Here is a 26187-nt window from a genome sequence, read left to right as displayed (position 1 = left end):
TTGGGTGGCTTTGCGGAGTATAAATGTAGATGTAGATGTCTGTGTTTTTGCCTGTTTGCTTTTCTTTTTTCTTTCTTGCAAGAGAGGGAGATAATGCTGGGAACTGACACTGAATCTGTTTTATTTTAATTTTTATTACATTCCATATTCAGCACACCATGCACCTTTAATCACATTTCCTAAACATGGATGATCGCTAGATTGAATGATTGGGTGTTATTGCAAACGCATGCAACTTGGTGAATTCAGGTGGACGTCCTTGATTCAGCTTTGGTTCAAATGGCTCTGAGCACTATGGGACTTAACATCTATGGTCATCAGTCCCCTAGAACTTAGAACTACTTAAACCTAACTAACCTAAGGACAACACACAACACCCAGCCATCACGAGGCAGAGAAAATCCCTGACCCCGCCGGGAATCGAACCCGGGAACCCTGGTGCGGAAAGCGAGAACGCTACCGCACGATTCAGCTTTGCATGAGAGGCGTGGGTTCAGTCTAATTTTGAAAGCTGGCTTGAAGTGCCACTCGGGCGGGATGTTATCTTCGTCGGCGTTCTTAATGGGCAGCCTCGCGATTGGTTCCTTCAGACCCACGCACAGGAATACGTTTGTTAAAATTTTAGACGTTGAAACAATGGAAAATTTTGAGCAAGAAGAAAGAGGCGTTGCCTTTCCTGTTATTCTAATTGGAAGAAGCCCTGGTACTTCTGTAAAAATCGTCTTGTTGAGTGATCATTTCGCCCCTCCACGTTTTTTCGGTCTCTGGGCACGGAGGAGAGGCGGGTTGGATTTGGTACAGGGTTAGTCAGTCGCAGAACAGTAGAAGAAGAGTCGTTGAGTTGGTGGCTGGTTATTGGTGTTACTTCTGTGCGGACTTAAGATGGCAATTTTGGATGAGAGTTAGCTCAGATTTCTCGAGGTGGAAACTTCTGTAACTTTGTCATCTGTTAGATGCATTATGTTCTCACGAGTGATGATTTTACTAGAATTTAACTAGATTCAGATGGGACCTAATTTGTTCCTCATCCAGTCACGATTCACATCATGCCGTGATCCTGATTGAGTTTTATGTTTCTTTCCACTGCGAATCACAAGCCAATTTTGACGGCTCAGTTTTTGCTAGAAAATCGTGAATATTATCTTCGGTTATTCTGTGAATATTTGAGTCTTTGCATGTGAGCACATGAGCGCCCATGTTGTGTCTAATTAAACATACACCACGATGAATAATGATGATTAATAGTTTATCCTTACGGAATCGTGGTGTTAGGATCTGATGCATATCCCAGTTTGATGAATGTCAGGAGTACGCTCCACTTTGTGAATAAATGTTCTTTAAGCAGCAATTTAGGTCATTGAACTTTCCCCAACGTGCAGACCGAACCGCCTTCCCTTCTCCTGTGCTCACAAACCTCATGTACCCTGTAATATAAAGTTACTAGGAAGCACTTAGTAAAGTTCAATCCCGATCGGTCGATGTGGAGAGTTTTACTTGTGACAGAACGTCGGGCTAAATTCATTTAGTATTTATGGGACTTCAGACAACTTGGCATTCAGGGGACACTAGAGGATGTTAAGCAGAGCTTTGTTCAACAGGAAGCTCGCGGCTACGGAAAGTCCACGTCCACGTCCACGAACGGTCGAAAGAAGAACCAGTTACCAACGCTGAAGCGCTTTGGTGAGTCAGTAATGAACGAGCGTCTTCAACGCTACAAAAACGAAAAAAGATGTTATTACCGTATCTGACGTAGTTTAAACTCTTAAGTTTAAGCAGCTACAGATTTGTGCCGTACTTCAAGAACTGTAGCTAGAACACACCTGCTGTGCGAACATAACTTGTAACTTAACAATGTAGCATAACGTTCCGGTATGCGGAAGAAAGGCTGTAGACTTTTAGAGTCTGACCCACACCTGGAACAGCACATAGAAGTGGAAACAGTAATACAATACAGGCAACAAGCTGTGGTGTGTGGACTTGACGTATGTTCAAAGGCCACAACCTCCCGCAGCCCTGATGGGGACATATCCATATCTCCTCGTATTTTCTACTCTTTCGTCCTGTTACTGTCTTTTAGTTAGATGTCTTCAACTTTCCTGCATAGTTTATATCTTTTATATTAAGTAGTAATAGGCTGCAAAAAAAGCCTAAAGAATTATTACTGTAGCACTAAACAGAGTCATATATACAAATTATGAATGGCTGTAACAATAGTGTATCATTTCATTATTGTAATTATGATTATTAGTTGTGTAATAAATGGAATGTAGGGTACATCATAGTACCTATTCGGCGGCCCATAAAGGTCATGCAGTAAACAAATAAAGATAAGTAATATCAAACTTAGAACAGCGTAATGGCATTTTTATCACTTACTTACCTCTGTTTTCAATCGATGTTCAAGTGGCCTATCACTTTCTGAACATTTTTTTCCACCCCCAATGTTAATCGATTTCGCTCTGGAGTGAGTGCTGGAAGATTTTCAAGGTGAATCATATGCTGTCCAGGCTGACCTCAGAACAAACATCGTATTCCTCACTTATTATGAATCTAGTACACTGCACAGTTTCTTGTTGTGGCAAGTTTTCTATCTACACTACCCGAAAAAAATGAATACACCTGGGAAGACGACGTCGATTTTGATCCGATGACGGGATATGCCACCTAGGGGATAGTAGATGCTCTGATTGATAATGGTTTCAACATCCTGCGCCAACAGATAGTTTAGTGACAGCTACTAGAGCGCCATCTGTGGCTAGAAGGCTCAGTCGTGTGAAGCAAGCAGGCAATCATGCCACGGAGTCTCGCTCGGGATTCCTACAGCCAACTGAGCGAGTTTGAAAGGAGTCAATTGTTGCCTTCCGAGTGGCGGGGTGGCCCTTGCGGAGAACTGCCACACAAGTCGAATGTGCTGCGTCAATTGTGCAACGATGCTATCAGCGGTCACGTGAAATTCTAACATCCGTAGACGAGGTTCTGAACGTCCACGTAGCACAGAGGCCTCCAGGATCTTTAGCCCGCCATCCACTCACGCCGCTGCATCGACGTGCACGATTCGACTGATGCTGTCAGAGGATCACTTGGAAGATGGAATGGGGCGCTGTGGTGTTCAGTGATGAAAGTTGATACTGCCTGCACGCAAGTGATGCGTGTCTGCGCTCACGACGTAGACCTGGTAAGCGCTGCCTCGGAGAGTGCATTCGTCCCAGACACACTGGCATCAACTCAGCCCTTACGGTCTGTGGTACGATAAGCTACAACTCTCTTTCACCTTTGTTGCTTCCTGAGCAGCGCTTGGTACGGTGAGAATGTTGTTAGGCCAGTTGTTTCATCACCATTCAAGAAATACTGGAATTAATTCAAAATGAAGTACGTTTTGTGTCACATTATAATACATACTACTGGAAATATGTGTGTGACTAGAACCTTGAACTAATAGTGCCCGATGTGATGTGATACACAGTTCGAAGTAAGCAACAAGCGCTGGTGTGTGTATGCGTGAAGCTTTTGAATGTATTAATAATAATAGTTGAAATCGACCTTCATGGCTGTATGGACTTAGTTTCCATTGCATAATAAATAAATAAAGCTATCCAGTTAACGTTTGTGATCTATTTCGCCTGTAGTTAAGAGTTTCACAAGAGATAAAAATTTACAAAGTATTCTACCAATAGTAAGGTTCTGAAGCATTGGGCCGTACTTACGAAATGTCTTTTAACCTGGACAGGAAAAGGTCTTGTATTTGATGTGCACATTTGCCTTTAAGTTAAAAATTAATACACATTTGCTGTGAAAAACTAACGCCCGGACGGGCAAACGTAGCTGGTGTCGTTCCCCATGCCAGAGACGAATTGCAAAAGAACAAAGCAGACAGAACGCCTGGGCAAGCTGGAGCTGAAGTAGTAAGAAGTTCGTCTCATTCCAGGTATGCATCTCATTTGGACGTCTTGCAGTGGCTAATATGTAAACACTAATAACAGTAGGTATAGCCACGACAAGCGTGGACAGATTCAAGAAACAGGTGAACCACACACCTACATTTCAGCTTGACAACATTGCCAGACGTCGCAGCGGTTGAAACACTGGATTTGCATTTGGGATTACAAGGAGGTGTTTACTCGGCCAACCAGATTTCCGTTTTCCGTAGATTCCAAAGTCGATTAAGGCAAATGCTGGGATATTTCCTTTCGAACGGGCGCGATTGATTTCCAGCCCCATCCTTCCCAGTCCAAACTTGTGTTCCATTTCTAACGACTTAAACTTAGATCAAAATCTAATCTTTCGTATTTTCTATCAACTTTTCGATTGTCTGTATAGTACCTACGATAAGAGGTAGTGATGATCCTCATTAAAAAAAAAAAAAAAAAAATAAAACAGATCATACAGGAAGAGCACAATGGCTTCTTCTGAGATAATTTTATCATTGTTCATTAACATACGTCACCGTATATTAGCACTTTATGTTTACAGCAAGTTTTGTAAATAAACCTTTAGACTGATTTGTGTCATGACCCCCATGACCACGTTCAGAGAATTTGTACGGTTTGGACCCCGAACGATTCTGTTATGGTTTGCAGACCGTTTTTAGTTTAAGCACGACTCATGTAACCCATCCTCAGCCGCGTTCGGCTGTCCTCAACCGCCTTCGACCCGATTCGACTATTAAAACTTTTCAGGGCAGCAATAATGCAGCGTTGAAAAATAGGAGAAACAATCATGAGAAACCTTCACATGAAGCATAAATGTGTGTGGACAGAGATATATGAATGTGTTCAAGGTTTCATACTTGTGCCCAAGCATCCGCAGCATTATCACAGAATGTATTATGGTCTCAAAGCAGGGTCTACTTACTGAAAAGTACATGAAATCTGATACTGCATTACATGTTTTAGCATGATGCTAACTGAATTGTAATTAGGTGTCGATAAATAAACCACGTACTGACAAACTGGAGAAAAATAGCGCAATATGTCGCATTGCGGCAACAAATAGCCTACTATTTGAATTTCTCAGACTTGCGTTCTTGAAATCGCCGACGGCTACCTTTTTTTTTGAGTTCATTAGCTCTAGGTTAAGCGAGAGTGGTATTGAAAAAAGGTAGAGAATATATATATATATATATATATATATATATATATATATATATATATATATATATATATATATATATATATATGTGTGTGTGTGTGTGTGTGTTCGATCTTATTCATAATGTTTGCATATTAACCCGCTAGACTTCAGCAGTCAAGCAGATCTTGTTTGTCACATAGCTGTTAATTCATTCGTTCACTAACGTACAGGATGATATTCTGTGCAACTCTTCACTGAGGCAAGAAGTATTCATTGCATAAAAGAAAGTAATTAGAAACGGAGATGGTTTTCACACACGTACATGTGCAACTTGCTATTTAAACAATTGCTAATATTAACCACAACCTTGAGGTGCATTTATTCACTCACAGCACTTATTGTCAACAGTCCATTTCAGTTTGAGAGTAATAGAGATTTTCACAAATGCAATACCAGAAGAAAAAATGTATCGCACTTCCCTCTAGTGAATTTAATTGTGACACAAAAATGAATCCAATGTAAACTCTTATTTAATCTGCTCGTTGAAGTAAAATGCCTGACAGACAGCAGACGTATTTTCAAACGTAGATTTAAGGTGTGTCTCTTTAACAACTCCTCCTTTACCGTAGAGGACTTCTTGGTTAGAAATAATAATTTATACGGACAACAACCTGTAGTTGCTCAGAATGTAGCCATGTATCAGTTGAACAAACAATTTCAGAAACAGTCAGACAATCTTTTGTTCAACTGACACAGTCGACTTCATAACGTTAACAGTGAATATGATCTACGGAACATGGAACTAACGAAATATATTGGAACACGAATGTAAGTGAACGAGACATGTTTTTGTGTTTAATACAGTTTCTCATAAATTTTACAGTTGCAGCCGTACGTGAGATTAATTTGGGTGCAGTGCATGAGAATAAAAATCTAAATATTCTCATATAAAGCAAAGAAATGAACTCTCAAAAGAATACCTTATTTAAACATGAAATTTGATAACCGTTGCAGCGAGAGCTCGAGAGTTGCTTTTGATACCTTATCAGAAAGGTTAACAACTGATCAAAAAGCCCATTTGACGCATTTTATGACTAAAGGAATATTCATTGTTGATTAATTTCTTAGTGAAGAGACTGGATGGGACGCGTTAGAAGGGGAACATACAACCTAGTGACTTGGAGACAGTATTCACATAAGCAGATGAAGGCAGTTCTCTTGCATTTTTCTGAAACAAGTGTAGATAGATTTATCGAAGAAGTAGGATCTGCATGTAAAATGTGTTAATACTACACATATATTTGTACAACAAAATTTTATTTTGTTTTTGTTTGATGCTACAGAGATTAATGCACTTTAGTCATAAACAAAAGCCGAAAAATTCTGTAATAAACTTATTGAAATAAATTATCCATGTAAATCACATTAAAAAAGGTCATGTTTTAAAGTTTACAAACGAGTAAAGGCAAATAGGCAAATTCTCAACCGTGATTTGAAAGTAACCACAAAGCAAAATCAGTATTAATAATGAAGTTTAAAATAAACATTTTAAACACAGCAACATGGGAATAAAAATGTTCTTATAAAAACAGTACAACCAGTAAGCTCTACTAACCACTAAATTTTTAATAAAATATATCTTCATCTGTTGTTAAAAATCCTTACAACATAACTATGTTAGATTTGTCTTTCCAAGGCAATCAACAAATGTGTAACGAGGGACGGTTACATACTATCACAGTTTAGCCACCAGAAGGTTATTAGCATTAATAATGGAAGAATAAGGAACCGCGATACCCATTTTAGCACAAGAGGATGTGGCAGTAAAGGCCCAAGACATACTGTTGAAACACTATACTGGCGATTATTGCCGTCGTGTTCCTTGTATACGTTTGTGTCTTTGGGGAGGGAGAATAAGAGAACGTTGCTACGGTTTATTAAGGCTTATGATTTCAAAAATTACAAAGCAATCATTGCTTGTACAGTCTTGTGCGAAAGGCTGTCCGAACCGCAAGTATCTCTCGGTATCGGAGGAACATAAGGGTAAAAAAAATTAATTCGAACCGACTGGAGCATAGAACTTGTGCTTTGGAGTGTCGCGTTTGTGCTTGAACGGCGAGTCTTTAGTGTCGAGCAAACTCGCCGGGCAAGGACCTGTGTTCCTTGGAACGTATTCGTTTTTGTATGACGAGGCGATTATGGTGGATGAAGAGTCGCCGAGGCTGATGTGCGACGTATTGGACCTCCTGGTGACACGCTCGCTTCGCACCACTGTAGAGCTGTTGCCGTTGCTGATGAAGTTTCCATAGGCCCTGGCTTCGCTTTGCCCGTGGAACATGCCTCCACCCACGGATAGGTTATCTTGTCGGACGATTCGTTCTGTGCGGGACAGCTGGTTCTGCTGCTGCTGCTGTTGATTGTAGGTCGAGGAGCGTCGCACTGCTCCGTGGTGCTGGTGCTCGTGATCGACACTGATTACCGAAGAGACATTGTCGCGTGTCTGCTGGCCCTGCCGGTGCAGGGCGCTCAGGCTTCGCCTGTCCTGGCTCTGTGACGAGTTGCTGATAAACTGGCCTGTTTCGTGCAGGTTGCTGATGCTCTTTCTTTGTGCGGACGCTGCAGTGGAGATGGTGTGCAGGGCTTCCGTCGACGTTGTCATGCTCTTCCGGTGGAGCACGGCGTTGCTCACGTCAGCTGACGTGGATGAGATTATGCTCTTGCGGTGGTGGCCAGTCTTCGCGACGGCCGCATCCCCGGGTGACTTCCCGGCGGGTGACGAGCCGCTGATGGCCTCCATGAACTCACTGCTGCTAGCGTGTGTCCTTGAACCTCCCCGTGTGGCCTCACTCACAGTCGAATGCTGCTGGCTCTGGAGTGTACGTTCACTGGTGGACGATACTGATTCCTGGGTCATGCGCGAAGAGCTAGTCTTTTCTATGTGTGTCGCACTTTCGGATTTTGACGCCTGAGAAGCGTTTACCTTCGACAAGTGTGTCGCGCTCTCAGATCTTGACACCTGCGAAGCATTTGCCTTTGACACATGTGTCGCACTCTCGGATCTGGATATTTGTGAAGCATTTTGCTTTGACATGTGCGTTGCGTTTTCGGATGTAGAAATTTTCCTGTTATCCGACACGTGTTGGACCGAATGTTGTTGTACTTTATCAACTGACGATGTTAGTAGAGTACTCTTAGAGCTCGCCTCCTGCTGTGTTACCTTCGTCTGTGAAGTCTTTGCTTCTTGGCCTCTCATAGTTTCGGTGCATTCTCTCGTAATTGTAACAACTGTACCGTCGGCTAACGTCTTCTTTTCTGTCGTAGTAGACTTTTTAGTGTCCTGAATGGTCTTTCCACCATCAACGACATCCGATACACGTTTTTCTGTTTTATAGTTAGCTCTGTTGGTCGTAGTTATAATAATATTTTCATCTCCGAGCGAAATTTGAGAATCCATATGCCGTCTTTTATTGATTGTAGCTCTAGATGACGCCGATTCTCGTCTCTGGCCTTGGAAAGTATCTTTACTAGTCGTTTTTAAGTCCATTGTGCCACTTCCCACGGAAAGCGTGTCAGCATGTTTCTTCACTTCGGCTCTCTCACCTTTTACGACTGTGTACTGCGATTTCTGGGTTGTTCTACCCTGGAACTCTCCACCAACTTTTAGATTGTCTTGAGGTTTTCGGATGGTAGGACGCTCTCCAGCTCCTGGTTTGAAATCGTCTTTCGATCTTGGACTTCCTTCAAAAGAACCTTCCAACTTAAGGTTATCTTGGTATTTTTTAACTTCTGCCCTGTCTCCTTTAACTGGTTTGAAATCATCGCTTGAGCGTTTATCAGTAAAGTCTCCCTCTATACGGAGGTTATCCTCATACCTCTTAATATCAGCACGCTCTCCCTTCACTACAGTGTAATCGTCTCGCGATCGGTGGATGTCAATGCGCCCTTCAACTTTGAGATTGTCAGTATGCTTTTTAACTTCTGCACGGTCTCCTGTAGTAGGCTTAAAAGCATCACGCGTTGTGGGGGAAGCTTCAAAAGTTCCTTCGACCTTCAGATTGTCTCGATGAACTACAACTTCAGCCCTCTCACCTTTAACAACATTGTAGTCATCACGTGTACGTTTACCTTCAAACGTCCCTTCTACTTTGAGATTGTCAGTATGCTTTTTAATTTCCGTCCTCTCCCCCTTTACAACAGCATAATCGTCTCTGCTCCTTCGTTCTTCGAACGACCCCTCCATTCGGAGATTGTCAGTATGTTTCACAATATCGGCCCTTTCGCCACGTACAATAGTATACTCGTCCTTAGATTTCCTTCGACTTTCAAACTCCCCTTCAGGCTTCAGATTATCCACAGGTTTCTTAACGTCGTATCTTTCACCTTTTGTTGGTTTGAATTCATCTTTGGATCTAGGTGAACCCTCAAAGGTACCTTCTGGTTTCAGGTTATCCTTTGGCTTCTTCACATCAGCTCTCTGCCCAGGGCCAAATTTCTGTCGCTCTGGGCGATCAAACTCTCCTTCAAGTTTCAAATTATCAGGATGTTTCACAATTTTAGGTCTTTCGCCAGGACCATATTTCTTTTGCTCTGACCGCTCAAACTCACCTTCTGGTCGGAGATTGTCCTTTGGCTTCTTCACCTCGGCCCGATCACCAGGTCCCACCTTTTGTGGCACACGTCGTTCAAAGTCACCCTCGAGTTTGAGATTATCAGGATGTCTGACAGGAGAGGGTCTCTCTCCAGGCCCATACCTTACTTGCTCAGGACGCTCAAACTCACCTTCAGGTTTAAGATTATCCTTCGGTTTCTTAACTTCAGCTCTCTCACCAGGACCAACTTTCTTTGGTTCAGGACGATCAAATTCGCCTTCCAGTTTCAAATTATCAGGATGTCTCACGATTTCTGGCCTCTCACCAGGACCATATCCCTTCTTCTCAGGTCGCTCAAATTCACCCTCAGGTCGCAAATTATCCCTTGGCTTCTTGACTTCGGCCCTCTCACCAGGTCCCACCTTCTGTGGCACTGGGCGCTCAAAGTCGCCTTCTAGCTTGAGGTTGTCAGGATGCCTAACAGGTGAGGGTCTCTCTACAGGCCCATACCTTTCTTGTTCAGGGCGTTCAAACTCTCCCTCAGGTTTAAGATTATCCTTAGGCTTCTTAACTTCAGCCCTCTCCCCAGGACCTACTTTCTTTGGTTCAGGACGATCAAACTCGCCTTCCAGTTTCAAATTATCAGGATGTCTCACGATTTCTGGCCTCTCACCAGGTCCATACCTCTTATGCTCTGGCCGCTCAAACTCCCCTTCTGGTCGCAGGTTGTCCTTTGGCCTCTTCACTTCGGCTCTCTCGCCAGGACCTACCTTCTGTGGCACTGGGCGCTCAAAGTCGCCCTCAAGCTTGAGGTTGTCTGGATGCCTGACAGGTGAGGGACGTTCTCCAGGCCCATAGCGTTCTGGTTCAGGCCGTTCAAAGTCGCCCTCAGGCCTAAGATTGTCCTTGGGTCTTTTAACATCGGCTCTTTCTCCTCTCACGGGTTTGAACTCCTCCTTCGACCGTGGAGAGCCTTCAAACTCGCCTTCTGGTCTTAGGTTGTCTGTTGGCCTTTTTACATCAGCACGATCTCCCTTTGTTGGTTTGTAATCAACTCTATTTTTAGGTGTGCCCTCAAATTCACCCTCAGGTCGGAGATTGTCTTGTGGTCTTCGTACTTCTGCACGTTCTCCTCTTACCACCACATAGTCATCCCTTCTGGTGTCAATGAACTCTCCTTCCATCCGAAGATTATCCTCATAGCGCTTGATCTCAACTCGCTCAATGTTGACTGCTTGATAGTCGTCTCTGGATCGGTGTGTTTCCATCGTGCCTTCAACCCTCAGATTGTCTGTTCTCTTAACGATGTCATGACGCTCTCCTCTCACCACTTGATAGTCGTCTCTGGTGCGAGAGTCGACAAAATCACCTTCTACCTTCAAGTTATCGGCGTGCCTCACCACTGGTGCTCTCTCACCCCTTGTTGGAGTGTAGTCATCACGCGACCTTGGTCCTCCAAACTCTCCTTCTGGCCTCAGATTGTCATCGTGCTTGACAATGGGAGCTCGCTCACCTGGCCCATATCGTGGTTTCTCTGGTACCTCGAAATCTCCCTCCATCTTCAGATTGTCCTTGGGCTTTCTGACCTCTGCCCTCTCGCCAGGACCAACCTTCTGTGGTGTTGGCCGTTCAAAGTCGCCTTCAAGCTTCAAATTGTCAGGATGCCTGACAGGTTCCATTCTCTCTCCAGGTCCATACCTCACAGGCTCTGGCCTTTCAAAGTCTCCCTCAGGACGTAGGTTATCCTTTGGCTTCTTGACATCTGCCCTTTCTCCCCTGGTTGGCTTGAAGTCGTCCCTAGATCGTGGAGTACCTTCAAACTCGCCTTCGGGTCTCAGGTTGTCTGTTGGCTTTCGCACATCTGCACGATCTCCTCTTGTTGGCCTGAAGTCGTCCCTTGAGCGTGGTGTGCCTTCGAATTCACCCTCAGGTCGCAGGTTGTCTTCAGGCTTCTTGACTGGAGCTCGCTCACCAGGTCCTACCTTCTGTGGAGTTGGTCGTTCGAAGTCTCCCTCGAGCTTCAAGTTGTCTGGGTGCCTGACCGGTTCAGCTCTCTCCCCTGGACCATATGGCGCTGGCTGGCGCTTCTCGAATTCTCCCTCAGGGCGCAGATTGTCTTTAGGTTTCTTCACATCAGCTCTCTCGCCTCTTGTTGGCTTGAACTCGTCTCTGGATCTCGGAGTTCCTTCAAAGTCTCCCTCAGGCCTGAGATTGTCGGTTGGCCTCTTCACATCAGCACGCTCTCCTCTTGTGGGCTTGAAGTCATCTCTGGAGCGAGGAGAGGCGTCAAAGTTGCCCTCGGGCCGCAAGTTGTCTTTTGGCTTCTTCACATCTGCTCGTTCTCCTGGCCCAACCCTCTGTGGCTCAGGCCTTTCGAAATCGCCCTCCAGCCTCAGATTGTCAGGGTGTTTCACAGGTGTAGCTCGTTCTCCTGGACCATACCTCACTGGCTCTGGTCTCTCAAAGTCGCCCTCAGGCCGTAAATTGTCCTTGGGCTTTTTGACATCGGCCCTTTCACCTCTTGTTGGTTTGAAGTCGTCCCTCGAGCGTGGAGACGTGTCAAACTCGCCTTCTGGTCGGAGATTGTCCTTTGGTTTCTTCACTTCGGCCCTCTCACCAGGTCCCACCTTCTGTGGCACTGGGCGCTCAAAGTCTCCCTCAAGCTTGAGGTTGTCAGGATGCCTGACAGGTGAGGGTCTCTCTACAGGCCCATACCTTTCTTGTTCAGGGCGTTCAAACTCTCCCTCAGGTTTAAGATTATCCTTAGGCTTCTTAACTTCAGCCCTCTCCCCAGGACCTACTTTCTTTGGTTCAGGACGATCAAACTCGCCTTCCAGTTTCAAATTATCAGGATGTCTCACGATTTCTGGCCTCTCACCAGGTCCATACCTCTTATGCTCTGGCCGCTCAAACTCCCCTTCTGGTCGCAGGTTGTCCTTTGGCCTCTTCACTTCGGCTCTCTCGCCAGGACCTACCTTCTGTGGCACTGGGCGCTCAAAGTCGCCCTCAAGCTTGAGGTTGTCGGGATGCCTGACAGGTGAGGGACGTTCCCCAGGCCCATAGCGTTCTGGTTCAGGCCGTTCAAAGTCGCCCTCGGGCCGAAGATTGTCCTTGGGTCTTTTAACATCGGCTCTCTCTCCCCTCAAGGGTTTGAACTCCTCCCTGGATCGTGGAGTGCCTTCAAACTCGCCTTCTGGACGTAGGTTGTCAGTCGGTCGTTTCACATCGGCGCGCTCTCCTCTCGTTGGCTTGTAGTCATCTCTATTTCTAGGCGTGCCCTCAAAGTCTCCTTCAGGTCGGAGATTGTCTTGTGGTCTTCGTACTTCTGCACGTTCTCCTCTTACCACCACATAGTCATCCCTCCTGGTGTCAATGAACTCTCCTTCCATCCGAAGATTATCCTCATAGCGCTTGATCTCAACTCGCTCAATGTTGACTGCTTGATAGTCGTCTCTGGATCGGCGTGTTTCCATCGTGCCTTCAACCCTCAGATTGTCTGTTCTCTTAACGATGTCATGACGCTCTCCTCTCACCACTTGATAGTCGTCTCTGGTGCGAGAGTCGACAAAATCACCTTCTACCTTCAAGTTATCGGCGTGCCTCACCACTGGTGCTCTCTCACCCCTTGTTGGAGTGTAGTCATCACGCGACCTTGGTCCTCCAAACTCTCCTTCTGGCCTCAGATTGTCATCGTGCTTGACAATGGGAGCTCGCTCACCTGGCCCATATCGTGGTTTCTCTGGTACCTCGAAATCTCCCTCCATCTTCAGATTGTCCTTGGGCTTTCTGACCTCTGCCCTCTCGCCAGGACCAACCTTCTGTGGTGTTGGCCGTTCAAAGTCGCCTTCAAGCTTCAAATTGTCAGGATGCCTGACAGGTTCCATTCTTTCTCCAGGTCCATACCTCACAGGCTCTGGCCTTTCAAAGTCTCCCTCAGGACGTAGGTTATCCTTTGGCTTCTTGACATCTGCCCTTTCTCCCCTGGTTGGCTTGAAGTCGTCCCTAGATCGTGGAGTACCTTCAAACTCGCCTTCGGGTCTCAGGTTGTCTGTTGGCTTTCGCACATCTGCACGATCTCCTCTTGTTGGCCTGAAGTCGTCCCTTGAGCGTGGTGTGCCTTCGAATTCACCCTCAGGTCGCAGGTTGTCTTCAGGCTTCTTGACTGGAGCTCGCTCACCAGGTCCTACCTTCTGTGGAGTTGGTCGTTCGAAGTCTCCCTCGAGCTTCAAGTTGTCTGGGTGCCTGACCGGTTCAGCTCTCTCCCCTGGACCATATGGCGCTGGCTGGCGCTTCTCGAATTCTCCCTCAGGGCGCAGATTGTCTTTAGGTTTCTTCACATCAGCTCTCTCGCCTCTTGTTGGCTTGAACTCGTCTCTGGATCTCGGAGTTCCTTCAAAGTCTCCCTCAGGCCTGAGATTGTCGGTTGGCCTCTTCACATCAGCACGCTCTCCTCTTGTGGGCTTGAAGTCATCTCTGGAGCGAGGAGAGGCGTCAAAGTCGCCCTCGGGCCGCAAGTTGTCTTTTGGCTTCTTCACATCTGCTCGTTCTCCTGGCCCAACCCTCTGTGGCTCAGGCCTTTCGAAATCGCCCTCCAGCCTCAGATTGTCAGGGTGTTTCACTGGTGTAGCTCGTTCTCCTGGACCATACCTCACTGGCTCTGGTCTCTCAAAGTCGCCCTCAGGCCGTAAATTGTCCTTGGGCTTTTTGACATCGGCCCTTTCACCTCTTGTTGGTTTGAAGTCGTCCCTTGAGCGTGGAGACGTGTCAAACTCGCCTTCTGGTCGGAGATTGTCCTTTGGTTTCTTCACTTCGGCCCTCTCACCAGGTCCCACCTTCTGTGGCACTGGGCGCTCAAAGTCTCCCTCAAGCTTGAGGTTGTCAGGATGCCTGACAGGTGTTGGTCTCTCTCCAGGCCCGTACCTTTCCCGTTCAGGGCGTTCAAACTCTCCCTCAGGTTTAAGATTATCCTTAGGCTTCTTAACTTCAGCCCTCTCCCCAGGACCTACTTTCTTTGGTTCAGGACGATCAAACTCGCCTTCCAGTTTCAAATTATCAGGATGTCTCACGATTTCTGGCCTCTCACCAGGTCCATACCTCTTATGCTCTGGCCGCTCAAACTCCCCTTCTGGTCGCAGGTTGTCCTTTGGCCTCTTCACTTCGGCTCTCTCGCCAGGACCTACCTTCTGTGGCACTGGGCGCTCAAAGTCGCCCTCAAGCTTGAGGTTGTCTGGATGCCTGACAGGTGAGGGACGTTCCCCAGGCCCATAGCGTTCTGGTTCAGGCCGTTCAAAGTCGCCCTCGGGCCGAAGATTGTCCTTGGGTCTTTTAACATCGGCTCTCTCTCCCCTCAAGGGTTTGAACTCCTCCCTGGATCGTGGAGTGCCTTCAAACTCGCCTTCTGGACGTAGGTTGTCAGTCGGTCGTTTCACATCGGCGCGCTCTCCTCTCGTTGGCTTGTAGTCATCTCTATTTCTAGGCGTGCCCTCAAAGTCTCCTTCAGGTCGGAGATTGTCTTGTGGTCTTCGTACTTCTGCACGTTCTCCTCTTACCACCACATAATCATCCCTCCTGGTGTCAATGAACTCTCCTTCCATCCGAAGATTATCCTCATAGCGCTTGATCTCAACTCGCTCAATGTTGACTGCTTGATAGTCGTCTCTGGATCGGTGTGTTTCCATCGTGCCTTCAACCCTCAGATTGTCTGTTCTCTTAACGATGTCATGACGCTCTCCTCTCACCACTTGATAGTCGTCTCTGGTGCGAGAGTCGACAAAATCACCTTCTACCTTCAAGTTATCGGCGTGCCTCACCACTGGTGCTCTCTCACCCCTTGTTGGAGTGTAGTCATCACGCGACCTTGGTCCTCCAAACTCTCCTTCTGGCCTCAGATTGTCATCGTGCTTGACAATGGGAGCTCGCTCACCTGGCCCATATCGTGGTTTCTCTGGTACCTCGAAATCTCCCTCCATCTTCAGATTGTCCTTGGGCTTTCTGACCTCTGCCCTCTCGCCAGGACCAACCTTCTGTGGTGTTGGCCGTTCAAAGTCGCCTTCAAGCTTCAAATTGTCAGGATGCCTGACAGGTTCCATTCTCTCTCCAGGTCCATACCTCACAGGCTCTGGCCTTTCAAAGTCTCCCTCAGGACGTAGGTTATCCTTTGGCTTCTTGACATCTGCCCTTTCTCCCCTGGTTGGCTTGAAGTCGTCCCTAGATCGTGGAGTACCTTCAAACTCGCCTTCGGGTCTCAGGTTGTCTGTTGGCTTTCGCACATCTGCACGATCTCCTCTTGTTGGCCTGAAGTCGTCCCTTGAGCGTGGTGTGCCTTCGAATTCACCCTCAGGTCGCAGGTTGTCTTCAGGCTTCTTGACTGGAGCTCGCTCACCAGGTCCTACCTTCTGTGGAGTTGGTCGTTCGAAGTCTCCCTCGAGCTTCAAGTTGTCTGGGTGCCTGACCGGTTCAGCTCTCTCCCCTGGACCATATGGCGCTGGCTGGCGCTTCTCGAATTCTCCCTCAGGGCGCAGATTGTCTTTAGGTTTCTTCACATCAGCTCTCTCGCCTCTTGTTGGCTTGAACTCGTCTCTGGATCTCGGAGTTCCTTCAAAGTCTCCCTCAGGCCTGAGATTGTCGGTTGGCCTCTTCACATCAGCACGCTCTCCTCTCGTTGGCCTGAAGTCGTCCCTTGAGCGTGGTGTGCCTTCGAATTCACCTTCAGGTCGCAGGTTGTCTTCAGGCTTCTTAACTGGAGCTCGCTCACCAGGTCCCACCTTCTGTGGAGTTGGTCGTTCGAAGTCTCCCTCGAGCTTCAAGTTGTCTGGGTGCCTGACCGGTTCAGCTCTCTCCCCTGGACCATATGGCGCTGGCTGGCGCTTCTCGAATTCTCCCTCAGGGCGCAGATTGTCTTTAGGTTTCTTCACATCAGCTCTCTCGCCTCTTGTTGGCTTGAACTCGTCTCTGGATCTCGGAGTTCCTTCAAAGTCTCCCTCAGGCCTGAGATTGTCGGTTGGCCTCTTCACATCAGCACGCTCTCCTCTTGTGGGCTTGAAGTCATCTCTGGAGCGAGGAGAGGCGTCAAAGTCGCCCTCGGGCCGCAAGTTGTCTTTTGGCTTCTTCACATCTGCTCGTTCTCCTGGCCCAACCCTCTGTATCTCAGGCCTTTCGAAATCGCCCTCCAGCCTCAGATTGTCAGGGTGTTTCACTGGTGTAGCTTGTTCTCCTGGACCATACCTCACTGGCTCTGGTCTCTCAAAGTCGCCCTCAGGCCGTAAATTGTCCTTGGGCTTTTTGACATCGGCCCTTTCACCTCTTGTTGGTTTGAAGTCGTCCCTTGAGCGTGGAGACGTGTCAAACTCGCCTTCTGGTCGGAGATTGTCCTTTGGTTTCTTCACTTCGGCCCTCTCACCAGGTCCCACCTTCTGTGGCACTGGGCGCTCAAAGTCTCCCTCAAGCTTGAGGTTGTCAGGATGCCTGACAGGTGTTGGTCTCTCTCCAGGCCCGTACCTTTCCCGTTCAGGGCGTTCAAACTCTCCCTCAGGTTTAAGATTATCCTTAGGCTTCTTAACTTCAGCCCTCTCCCCAGGACCTACTTTCTTTGGTTCAGGACGATCAAACTCGCCTTCCAGTTTCAAATTATCAGGATGTCTCACGATTTCTGGCCTCTCACCAGGTCCATACCTCTTATGCTCTGGCCGCTCAAACTCCCCTTCTGGTCGCAGGTTGTCCTTTGGCCTCTTCACTTCGGCTCTCTCGCCAGGACCTACCTTCTGTGGCACTGGGCGCTCAAAGTCGCCCTCAAGCTTGAGGTTGTCTGGATGCCTGACAGGTGAGGGACGTTCCCCAGGCCCATAGCGTTCTGGTTCAGGCCGTTCAAAGTCGCCCTCGGGCCGAAGATTGTCCTTGGGTCTTTTAACATCGGCTCTCTCTCCCCTCAAGGGTTTGAACTCCTCCCTGGATCGTGGAGTGCCTTCAAACTCGCCTTCTGGACGTAGGTTGTCAGTCGGTCGTTTCACATCGGCGCGCTCTCCTCTCGTTGGCTTGTAGTCATCTCTATTTCTAGGCGTGCCCTCAAAGTCTCCTTCAGGTCGGAGATTGTCTTGTGGTCTTCGTACTTCTGCACGTTCTCCTCTTACCACCACATAGTCATCCCTCCTGGTGTCAATGAACTCTCCTTCCATCCGAAGATTATCCTCATAGCGCTTGATCTCAACTCGCTCAATGTTGACTGCTTGATAGTCGTCTCTGGATCGGCGTGTTTCCATCGTGCCTTCAACCCTCAGATTGTCTGTTCTCTTAACGATGTCATGACGCTCTCCTCTCACCACTTGATAGTCGTCTCTGGTGCGAGAGTCGACAAAATCACCTTCTACCTTCAAGTTATCGGCGTGCCTCACCACTGGTGCTCTCTCACCCCTTGTTGGAGTGTAGTCATCACGCGACCTTGGTCCTCCAAACTCTCCTTCTGGCCTCAGATTGTCATCGTGCTTGACAATGGGAGCTCGCTCACCTGGCCCATATCGTGGTTTCTCTGGTACCTCGAAATCTCCCTCCATCTTCAGATTGTCCTTGGGCTTTCTGACCTCTGCCCTCTCGCCAGGACCAACCTTCTGTGGTGTTGGCCGTTCAAAGTCGCCTTCAAGCTTCAAATTGTCAGGATGCCTGACAGGTTCCATTCTCTCTCCAGGTCCATACCTCACAGGCTCTGGCCTTTCAAAGTCTCCCTCAGGACGTAGGTTATCCTTTGGCTTCTTGACATCTGCCCTTTCTCCCCTGGTTGGCTTGAAGTCGTCCCTAGATCGTGGAGTACCTTCAAACTCGCCTTCGGGTCTCAGGTTGTCTGTTGGCTTTCGCACATCTGCACGATCTCCTCTTGTTGGCCTGAAGTCGTCCCTTGAGCGTGGTGTGCCTTCGAATTCACCCTCAGGTCGCAGGTTGTCTTCAGGCTTCTTGACTGGAGCTCGCTCACCAGGTCCTACCTTCTGTGGAGTTGGTCGTTCGAAGTCTCCCTCGAGCTTCAAGTTGTCTGGGTGCCTGACCGGTTCAGCTCTCTCCCCTGGACCATATGGCGCTGGCTGGCGCTTCTCGAATTCTCCCTCAGGGCGCAGATTGTCTTTAGGTTTCTTCACATCAGCTCTCTCGCCTCTTGTTGGCTTGAACTCGTCTCTGGATCTCGGAGTTCCTTCAAAGTCTCCCTCAGGCCTGAGATTGTCGGTTGGCCTCTTCACATCAGCACGCTCTCCTCTTGTGGGCTTGAAGTCATCTCTGGAGCGAGGAGAGGCGTCAAAGTCGCCCTCGGGCCGCAAGTTGTCTTTTGGCTTCTTCACATCTGCTCGTTCTCCTGGCCCAACCCTCTGTGGCTCAGGCCTTTCGAAATCGCCCTCCAGCCTCAGATTGTCAGGGTGTTTCACTGGTGTAGCTCGTTCTCCTGGACCATACCTCACTGGCTCTGGTCTCTCAAAGTCGCCCTCAGGCCGTAAATTGTCCTTGGGCTTTTTGACATCGGCCCTTTCACCTCTTGTTGGTTTGAAGTCGTCCCTCGAGCGTGGAGACGTGTCAAACTCGCCTTCTGGTCGGAGATTGTCCTTTGGTTTCTTCACTTCGGCCCTCTCACCAGGTCCCACCTTCTGTGGCACTGGGCGCTCAAAGTCTCCCTCAAGCTTGAGGTTGTCAGGATGCCTGACAGGTGTTGGTCTCTCTCCAGGCCCGTACCTTTCCCGTTCAGGGCGTTCAAACTCTCCCTCAGGTTTAAGATTATCCTTAGGCTTCTTAACTTCAGCCCTCTCCCCAGGACCTACTTTCTTTGGTTCAGGACGATCAAACTCGCCTTCCAGTTTCAAATTATCAGGATGTCTCACGATTTCTGGCCTCTCACCAGGTCCATACCTCTTATGCTCTGGCCGCTCAAACTCCCCTTCTGGTCGCAGGTTGTCCTTTGGCCTCTTCACTTCGGCTCTCTCGCCAGGACCTACCTTCTGTGGCACTGGGCGCTCAAAGTCGCCCTCAAGCTTGAGGTTGTCGGGATGCCTGACAGGTGAGGGACGTTCCCCAGGCCCATAGCGTTCTGGTTCAGGCCGTTCAAAGTCGCCCTCGGGCCGAAGATTGTCCTTGGGTCGTTTAACATCGGCTCTCTCTCCTCTCACAGGTTTGAATTCATCCTTTGATCTGGGTGTCATGTCGAATTCTCCCTCTGGTTTGAGGTTATCCTTTGGTTTTTTCACTTCAGCTCTGTCGCCTTTGGTTGGGTGGTAGTCGTCTCTGGACCTTGGAGTTCCTTCAAATTTTCCCTCAGGTTTTAGGTTGTCCTTAGGTTTTCGTACCTCTTCTCTTTCACCAGTTGTAGGCTTATAATCGTCCTTTGACCTTGGGGTGCCTTCAAATGTTCCCTCTGTTTTTAAGTTGTCTTTTGGTTTCTTTACCTTCACCCTCTCACCTTTTCCTGGTTTGTAATCGTCTCGTGATCTTGGAGTACCGTCAAAAGTTCCTTCTGGCCGAAGATTGTCTTCTGGTCTCTTTACGTCAGCTCGCTCTCCTCGTGTAACTTTGTAGTCATCTCTACTCACAGGGGTGCCGCTGAACGTTCCTTCTAGTATCAAATTGTCTTTGTGATGTTTTTGTACTTGTCTAGCTTCGGTGATCATTTGTTTTTTAAATTCAGACCCACTTGTCGTTTCGAAGAATCGTTCCCCATCCTGTTTTGTCCATGTCCTTCTGCGTGTTGGGCTCTCTCTACGACCCACCTTCTCAGTAAAGTCTACCTGAGTAGATGATTCGAATGACATATCTCCTTCGACTAACAGATTGTCCTGATGTCTTTTTATAACGGGCCTTTCAAATGTTAGCGGTTTGAAGTCTTCTTTCTGTTGGGAGGTCCCCTGAAATCAATAGAAATTAAGATTTAAGTTTATCTTCACATCCTGATAATAGTGTTGGTAACGATGATTATGATAATGATGACGATCATGATGATGATGATATTGATGATGATGATCGTGATGTTTTTATGACAAGGATTAACGTCTTTCTTTCACCATATGTTAATTAATTTATTATTTTTATGTGTATTGTTAATGATTTGAAACTCTGTTGTAAGAAATTTTGTATATATTTGACAAACAATAGACTGTTGCGGGCAGTATTCTTGCTTTTACATTTTTACACAGATGTATTATCACACAATTAACATATCTAACGATACTAGAATGACCGATGTCAGTATTTCAAAATAAAATTATAACACACGAAGAACATGACTTTTAATTCTGCAATGTTTTGTGATTAATTTTTTCTGTTATGTTACTTCGGTGGTAGACCTCTGGGGTGAAACGTGGCCAAGGTCGTTGACGACATCTGCTTGTACATGTACATCAATTCCGCGCAAATCACTGCAAATAGCGTGACATGAAGGACTTCTTATTGTTCCATGTGCTACAGATTTTTTCCTTTCTGTTCACGTCTGAAAAAAATGATTCTTTTTACAATTGTCTAAAGTCGGAAGAAAAATTAGAACTTAATGTTCAGATGTTCAGTCGTTGACTGGACGGACCTGAACGCCTGTCACTCTGATGAGGTCGAGCCCAGAATCTTAATCAGTGGGTCACTCGCTCGGCCCGCTTCGCTGCTTGCGGTTATTAGTCTAATTTGATCTTTACAGTTTCTATAGTGGATGTTAACACGTGAAAATGGGGACTTTTCTGTCGTCTACTGCTAGTGTACAGCTCTCAGGTTTCCAGAAGGGTGAGTGTCATACTCGTGATCTTCTGGCGAAGTATCAATATATTGCGAATGCCCTCATATTCCCCCCCCCCCCTCCCCCCGGGAGAGGGGGTTGAGGGGCGCGAGTGGCGCCTCCACGTCTGGGTGGTTGCAGCTGATATATCTTGTGCCGCCTGCGGCCGTCTGAATAACATGGGGATAAGTCCCTCCCTTCATAGCTAGTCCTCTTTACGTTTCCTTCGACCCTTTTTGCTGCAGTATGGTTTGTATACAAGTTCTGAATAAACTTTATTCTCAATGACTTCGAATTCTAAAGAATTTCCCCAACGGCCATGGAAGTTATTAATAATACAAACATCAAAAAAAGTTTTGCAGCACTCCGGTTCCAAGAGCTCCTGAAGACAGACGTTGGCTGTGGATATTGTACCAAAGACACAGTCGCTTTGACTGTTCAGAGACGTCACTAAATCCGCCCAAAGATCTGAACAAACATGCATGAGCAGCACCTATTAGACGGAGGGTTTCCGACAGCCCATCAGTTCCAGTTATTCCACCAGGAAGGAGGTACACGACTCGTGTTGTCTGCCTAGACAGTGAATACCGCGGTTTCGTAGCGTCCTCATTGTTACTTTGTGCTAGGAAGGACTCTCAACAAGGGAAGTGTCCAGGCGTCTCGGAGTGAACCAAAGCGACGTTGTTCGGACATGGAGGAGATACACAGAGACGGGAACTGTCGATGACATACCTCGCTCAGGCCGCCCAAGGGCTATTACTGCAGTCGATGACCGCTAACTGCGGATTATGGCTCGGAGGAACCCTGACACCAACGCCACGATGTCGAATAATGCTTTTCGTGAAGTCACAAGATGTCGTGTTGCGACTCAAACTGAGCACAATAGGCTGCATGATGCACAACTTCATTCCCAACGTCCATGATGAGGTCCATCTTTGCAACCACGACACCATGCAGCGTGGTACAAATGGGCTCAACAACACGTCGAATGGACCCCTCATGATTGGCATCACGTTCTATTCACCTATGAGTATCGCATATGCGTTCAATCAGACAATCGTCTGAGACGTATTTGGAGGCAACCCGATGAGGCTGAACGACTTTAGACACACTGTTCAGCAAGTGCAGCAAGGTGGATGGTCCCTGCTGTTTAGGGGTGGCATTATGTGGGGCCGAAGTACGCCGCTGGTGGTCATGGAAGGTGCTTTAACGGCTGTACGATACGTGAATGCCATCCAACGACCCATAGTGCAACAATATCGGCAGCATATTGGCGAGGTATTCGTCTTCACTGACGACAATTCGCGCCCCCATCGTGGAGATCTTGTGAATGATTTCCTTCAGGATAACGACGTCGCTCGACTAGAGTGGCGAGCATGTTCTCCAGACATGAACCCTATGGAACACGCCAAGGATAGATTGAAAAGGGCTGTTTATGGACGACATGACCCTGCAACTACTCTGAGGGATCTACGCCGAACTGACGTTGAGGAATGGGACAACCTAGCCCAACAGTGCCTTGATGAACTTGTGGATAGTATGCCACAGCGAATACAGCCATGTAACAATGCAAGAGGGCGTGCTACTGGGTATTAGAGGTACCAGTGTGTACAGCAATCTGGACCACCACCTCTGAAGGTCTCGCTGTTTGGTGGTACAACATGCAATGTGTGATTTTCATAAGCAATAAAAAGGGCAGAAATGATTTTTATGTTTATCTCTATTCCAATTTGCTGTACAGGTTCCGGAACTCTTGGAACCGAGGTGATGCAAAACTTTTTTTGTGTGTGTGTGTGTTTGACGAATAGTGATGCTGCTTCACGCTTAATGTTGGGTATAAAATCCAAAAGTCTGGAGTTCAATCCTGATTTAGATTTATGATTTTTTCTGTCAGGTTGCGTTGTTTTCATGTCTGGCAACAATCTGTCAGTATGAAAAATGAGAAGGCGCACCATAGTTCTTGAGTTCTTGTTAAATTGTGTGTTTGCCTTATAACAGGCTGCGCGAATCAATTCGGATGTCGAAAGAAGGCGATGGCGTATCACCCCCATACCTAGTTAAGCAATGCGTTATTCAGACCAGCTTTACGTCTTATCCCGTCAAGTATCAGACTTCAGCAGACGGCGACAAAGGCCAAGGACCATCCTATGATCAGAGCTCCAAGATACTAAATAGGTTAAATGGTTTACAAAACTGGTGATATAGGACTTGAAGATGCGCAAAGGCACTTGTGAATGCAGAGCAGAGATAGATCTACATCTGCATCTACATTTACTCCTACGGGGTGTAAACGGCAGCTGTTTACAACGTACCGTATTCCTGTTGAGGAAGTCGGGACAGTTTGATGTAGAACTCTTGTGGTGTATCAAGCTGGGAAACAACGTCTAAGGCGCTACAGTCATGGATTGTGCGGCTGGTCCCGGCGGAGGTTCGAGTCCTCCCTCGGGCATGGGGTGTGTGTTTGTCCTTAGGATAATTTACGTTAGGTGGTGTGTAAGCTTAGGGACTGATGACCTTAGCAGTTATGTCCCATAAGATTCTTAGGGACTGATGACCTTAGCAGTTATGTCCCATAAGATTTCACACACATTTGAACATTTTTTGTAACAACCTCAAATTGGCCCATAGAAGCCACTTAAACTACAGTGCCTGCAGGAGAATTTGACTGAATCGTCGTGGATATTAAAAACCCTGTGTCTATGCACTTACAAAATGTAAATTTGAATTGTGTCTAAAATTTTATCGGAAAATATTGTGAATTTTAACACCATAAAAGTGGTAGTTAAGTAGTTTACTATGAAACGACTGTGCTTTTAAGCGTTGCGTTTAAATCAGATAATAAACGTAATTAGTTTCTGCATAACTTTAGTAGAAGTCTTTTCTCTTTCATTACTCTCACAAGAAAGTTTAAATTAATCTCTAAGAGAGGGAGACGATATTGAAAATGTCCGATAGCGCCCATGCGCTGGTGTGTAAGTGGATTTGTAGGCTAATGTGAGACTGTTTCCCAGCTTGGTAGACCACAAGTATCGTATATCACAATGTTCACCTCGACTTCTCTAGGCCACAGTGCTACGTTGCCAACATTTTTCGTTTACGATGCAGACACTCCTCAAGCTACATTAGAGTGTGTGATGTAGGGTACGTCTGTTACTAGTATCATTTCCCTGCTTCTTCGTTCCATTGTGAGAGGAACGATTGTCTATAATCATTGGCATGAGCTCTAATTTTTCTCATTTCCTGTTTGTTGTCATTTCGCGAGACGTATGTGGCAGGTTCTCTGAACGTACTCTCTCGGAATATCAACAGTAGTCTTCTCCGTGGTGCACAGTGCCTCTGTTGGGGCGACTGCCATTATTGAACCTTATTTTCCATCGCCTTGACCGAATGATCCTGCGACGAAGTGCCGCTATTCGGTGAATCTTCTTCTCTCTTTTATTGAGGGGAGACGTTCGTGAAAAACACATATTATTCGAAAGATGCACCAAATTCACAATTCTGGAGACACGGCAGTGAAATTTTGCACCAAGCTTTAGATGAAATTAACGCATTTCCTGTTAAGTTCCTAGTATTATATATACTTCACTTTTTCAATGAAATTTATCAATTTTATTTATAAAAATAACACATGTAACTTTTTCTTAGAAACTATTCAAGAGATTTCTACAAAATTTTCTCTGTTTAATCTCTTTGCGTCTACTTAACTTCTCTGTGAGTTTTTTTTATATATCGAACAGGAGAATTTTAATATTTTTTAAAACTATAATTCCGTAAGTACAGTATAAAATTCATGCAAAATTCCCATATCTCAGCTTACACTCAGAATATCGAAATTTACTCCTGTGACAACATTTATTCGGTTTATAGAAATAAGTGTTAAAAATTACATGATTCTAGCCTTCGTAGATTCTGAGAAAAAGGTACATAAACCTTAGAAAACATAATTTTCAGGAAATCCGATTTAAAGTTTAACCTGACGTTGTTTTTCTTATGTCACTCTTCAGAATGTCCCAGATTTGTCTCAGGGTCCTCTTTCCCTTGAAGGATTCTCTTCTGGTTTCTTGTTTTAAACCTTATTTCCTTTACTAGGTGTTCAGTTGACTTTTCAGCTGCAGAGAGGCGCTGTAAATCTATTCCTTTCAAGATGTCTTGAGTGAAATTTGCTGTTTTAAAGGATATTCTTTCTAATAGCTTCATCGTCCTTACGTTCCCTCCATTAAATGCAAGAATCGATCACCTGCGTTAATCTCCGTCGGTAACACAAGACAAATAGAGAATCATTTTTTCAAAAACAAAGCAGTTGGTCTGTTATTGTTTCTAACAAACGGAACAGAGCCACAGATGATTACAAAACTAAAGAGCATATATCACAGTCTTCTACATGTACCCTATTCAAGTTTGCTTTTAAGCAATCCAGGGAATCATTTCTCACCGAGCTAGTAGTGAAGTGCTATTTTAAAAAGTGGGCGTGGCAGGAAGGTCGCGTCACAAATTTAATTATGTTTCAGCCGTTTCATCGTTGAAACTTTAGGAACTTATTGTCCGTGAGTTCTACTAATATGTAAAAAATAGACTGAAAATCGAAATTTTCGGTCAATTTCGTGAACGTCCCACTTAATCCTGTTTGGTAAGGGGCCCAGACTGGTGAAAACTACCGACCAATCAGTCGAGCAAGTGTTTTATAAGGCACTTTTTTCGTTTATAATTTATGTTTCCTTGAGATTCTTTCATTGAAACTCAACCTAGAATCTACTTTGGCTACAACTAACTTTATGTGGTCGTTTCACTTTCCAGAAGGCTAGTCCTAGC

At 46.4% G+C, this 26187-nt stretch overlaps 1 protein-coding gene across 7 annotated transcripts in view; it reads right to left on the bottom strand.

Annotated features, from left to right (window-relative positions):
- Nucleotides 1-6368: 6368 nt before the first annotated feature.
- Nucleotides 6369-26187, bottom strand: part of LOC126267586 (titin homolog) — a 383918-nt gene continuing 364099 nt past the window's right edge. The window contains exons 6-8 of one of the 7 annotated variants that reach the window (XM_049972879.1): nt 18571-20524; nt 14580-16365; nt 6369-12374 (exon numbers count right to left, since the gene is read on the bottom strand). In XM_049972879.1, coding sequence (XP_049828836.1) covers nt 7124-12374; nt 14580-16365; nt 18571-20524 — 8991 coding nt within the window. In that variant the 3' untranslated portion in view covers nt 6369-7123. Of the gene's footprint in view, nt 16366-17156; nt 20525-26187 lie in introns of all 7 variants that reach the window. The other 6 variants (XM_049972880.1, XM_049972882.1, XM_049972883.1 and 3 more) reach the window with 6 other exon arrangements.

Source organism: Schistocerca gregaria, chromosome 4, assembly GCF_023897955.1.
Source record: "Schistocerca gregaria isolate iqSchGreg1 chromosome 4, iqSchGreg1.2, whole genome shotgun sequence".
Classification (NCBI taxonomy): domain Eukaryota; kingdom Metazoa; phylum Arthropoda; class Insecta; order Orthoptera; family Acrididae; genus Schistocerca; species Schistocerca gregaria.
This window is presented reverse-complemented; position numbering and strand designations above follow the sequence as displayed.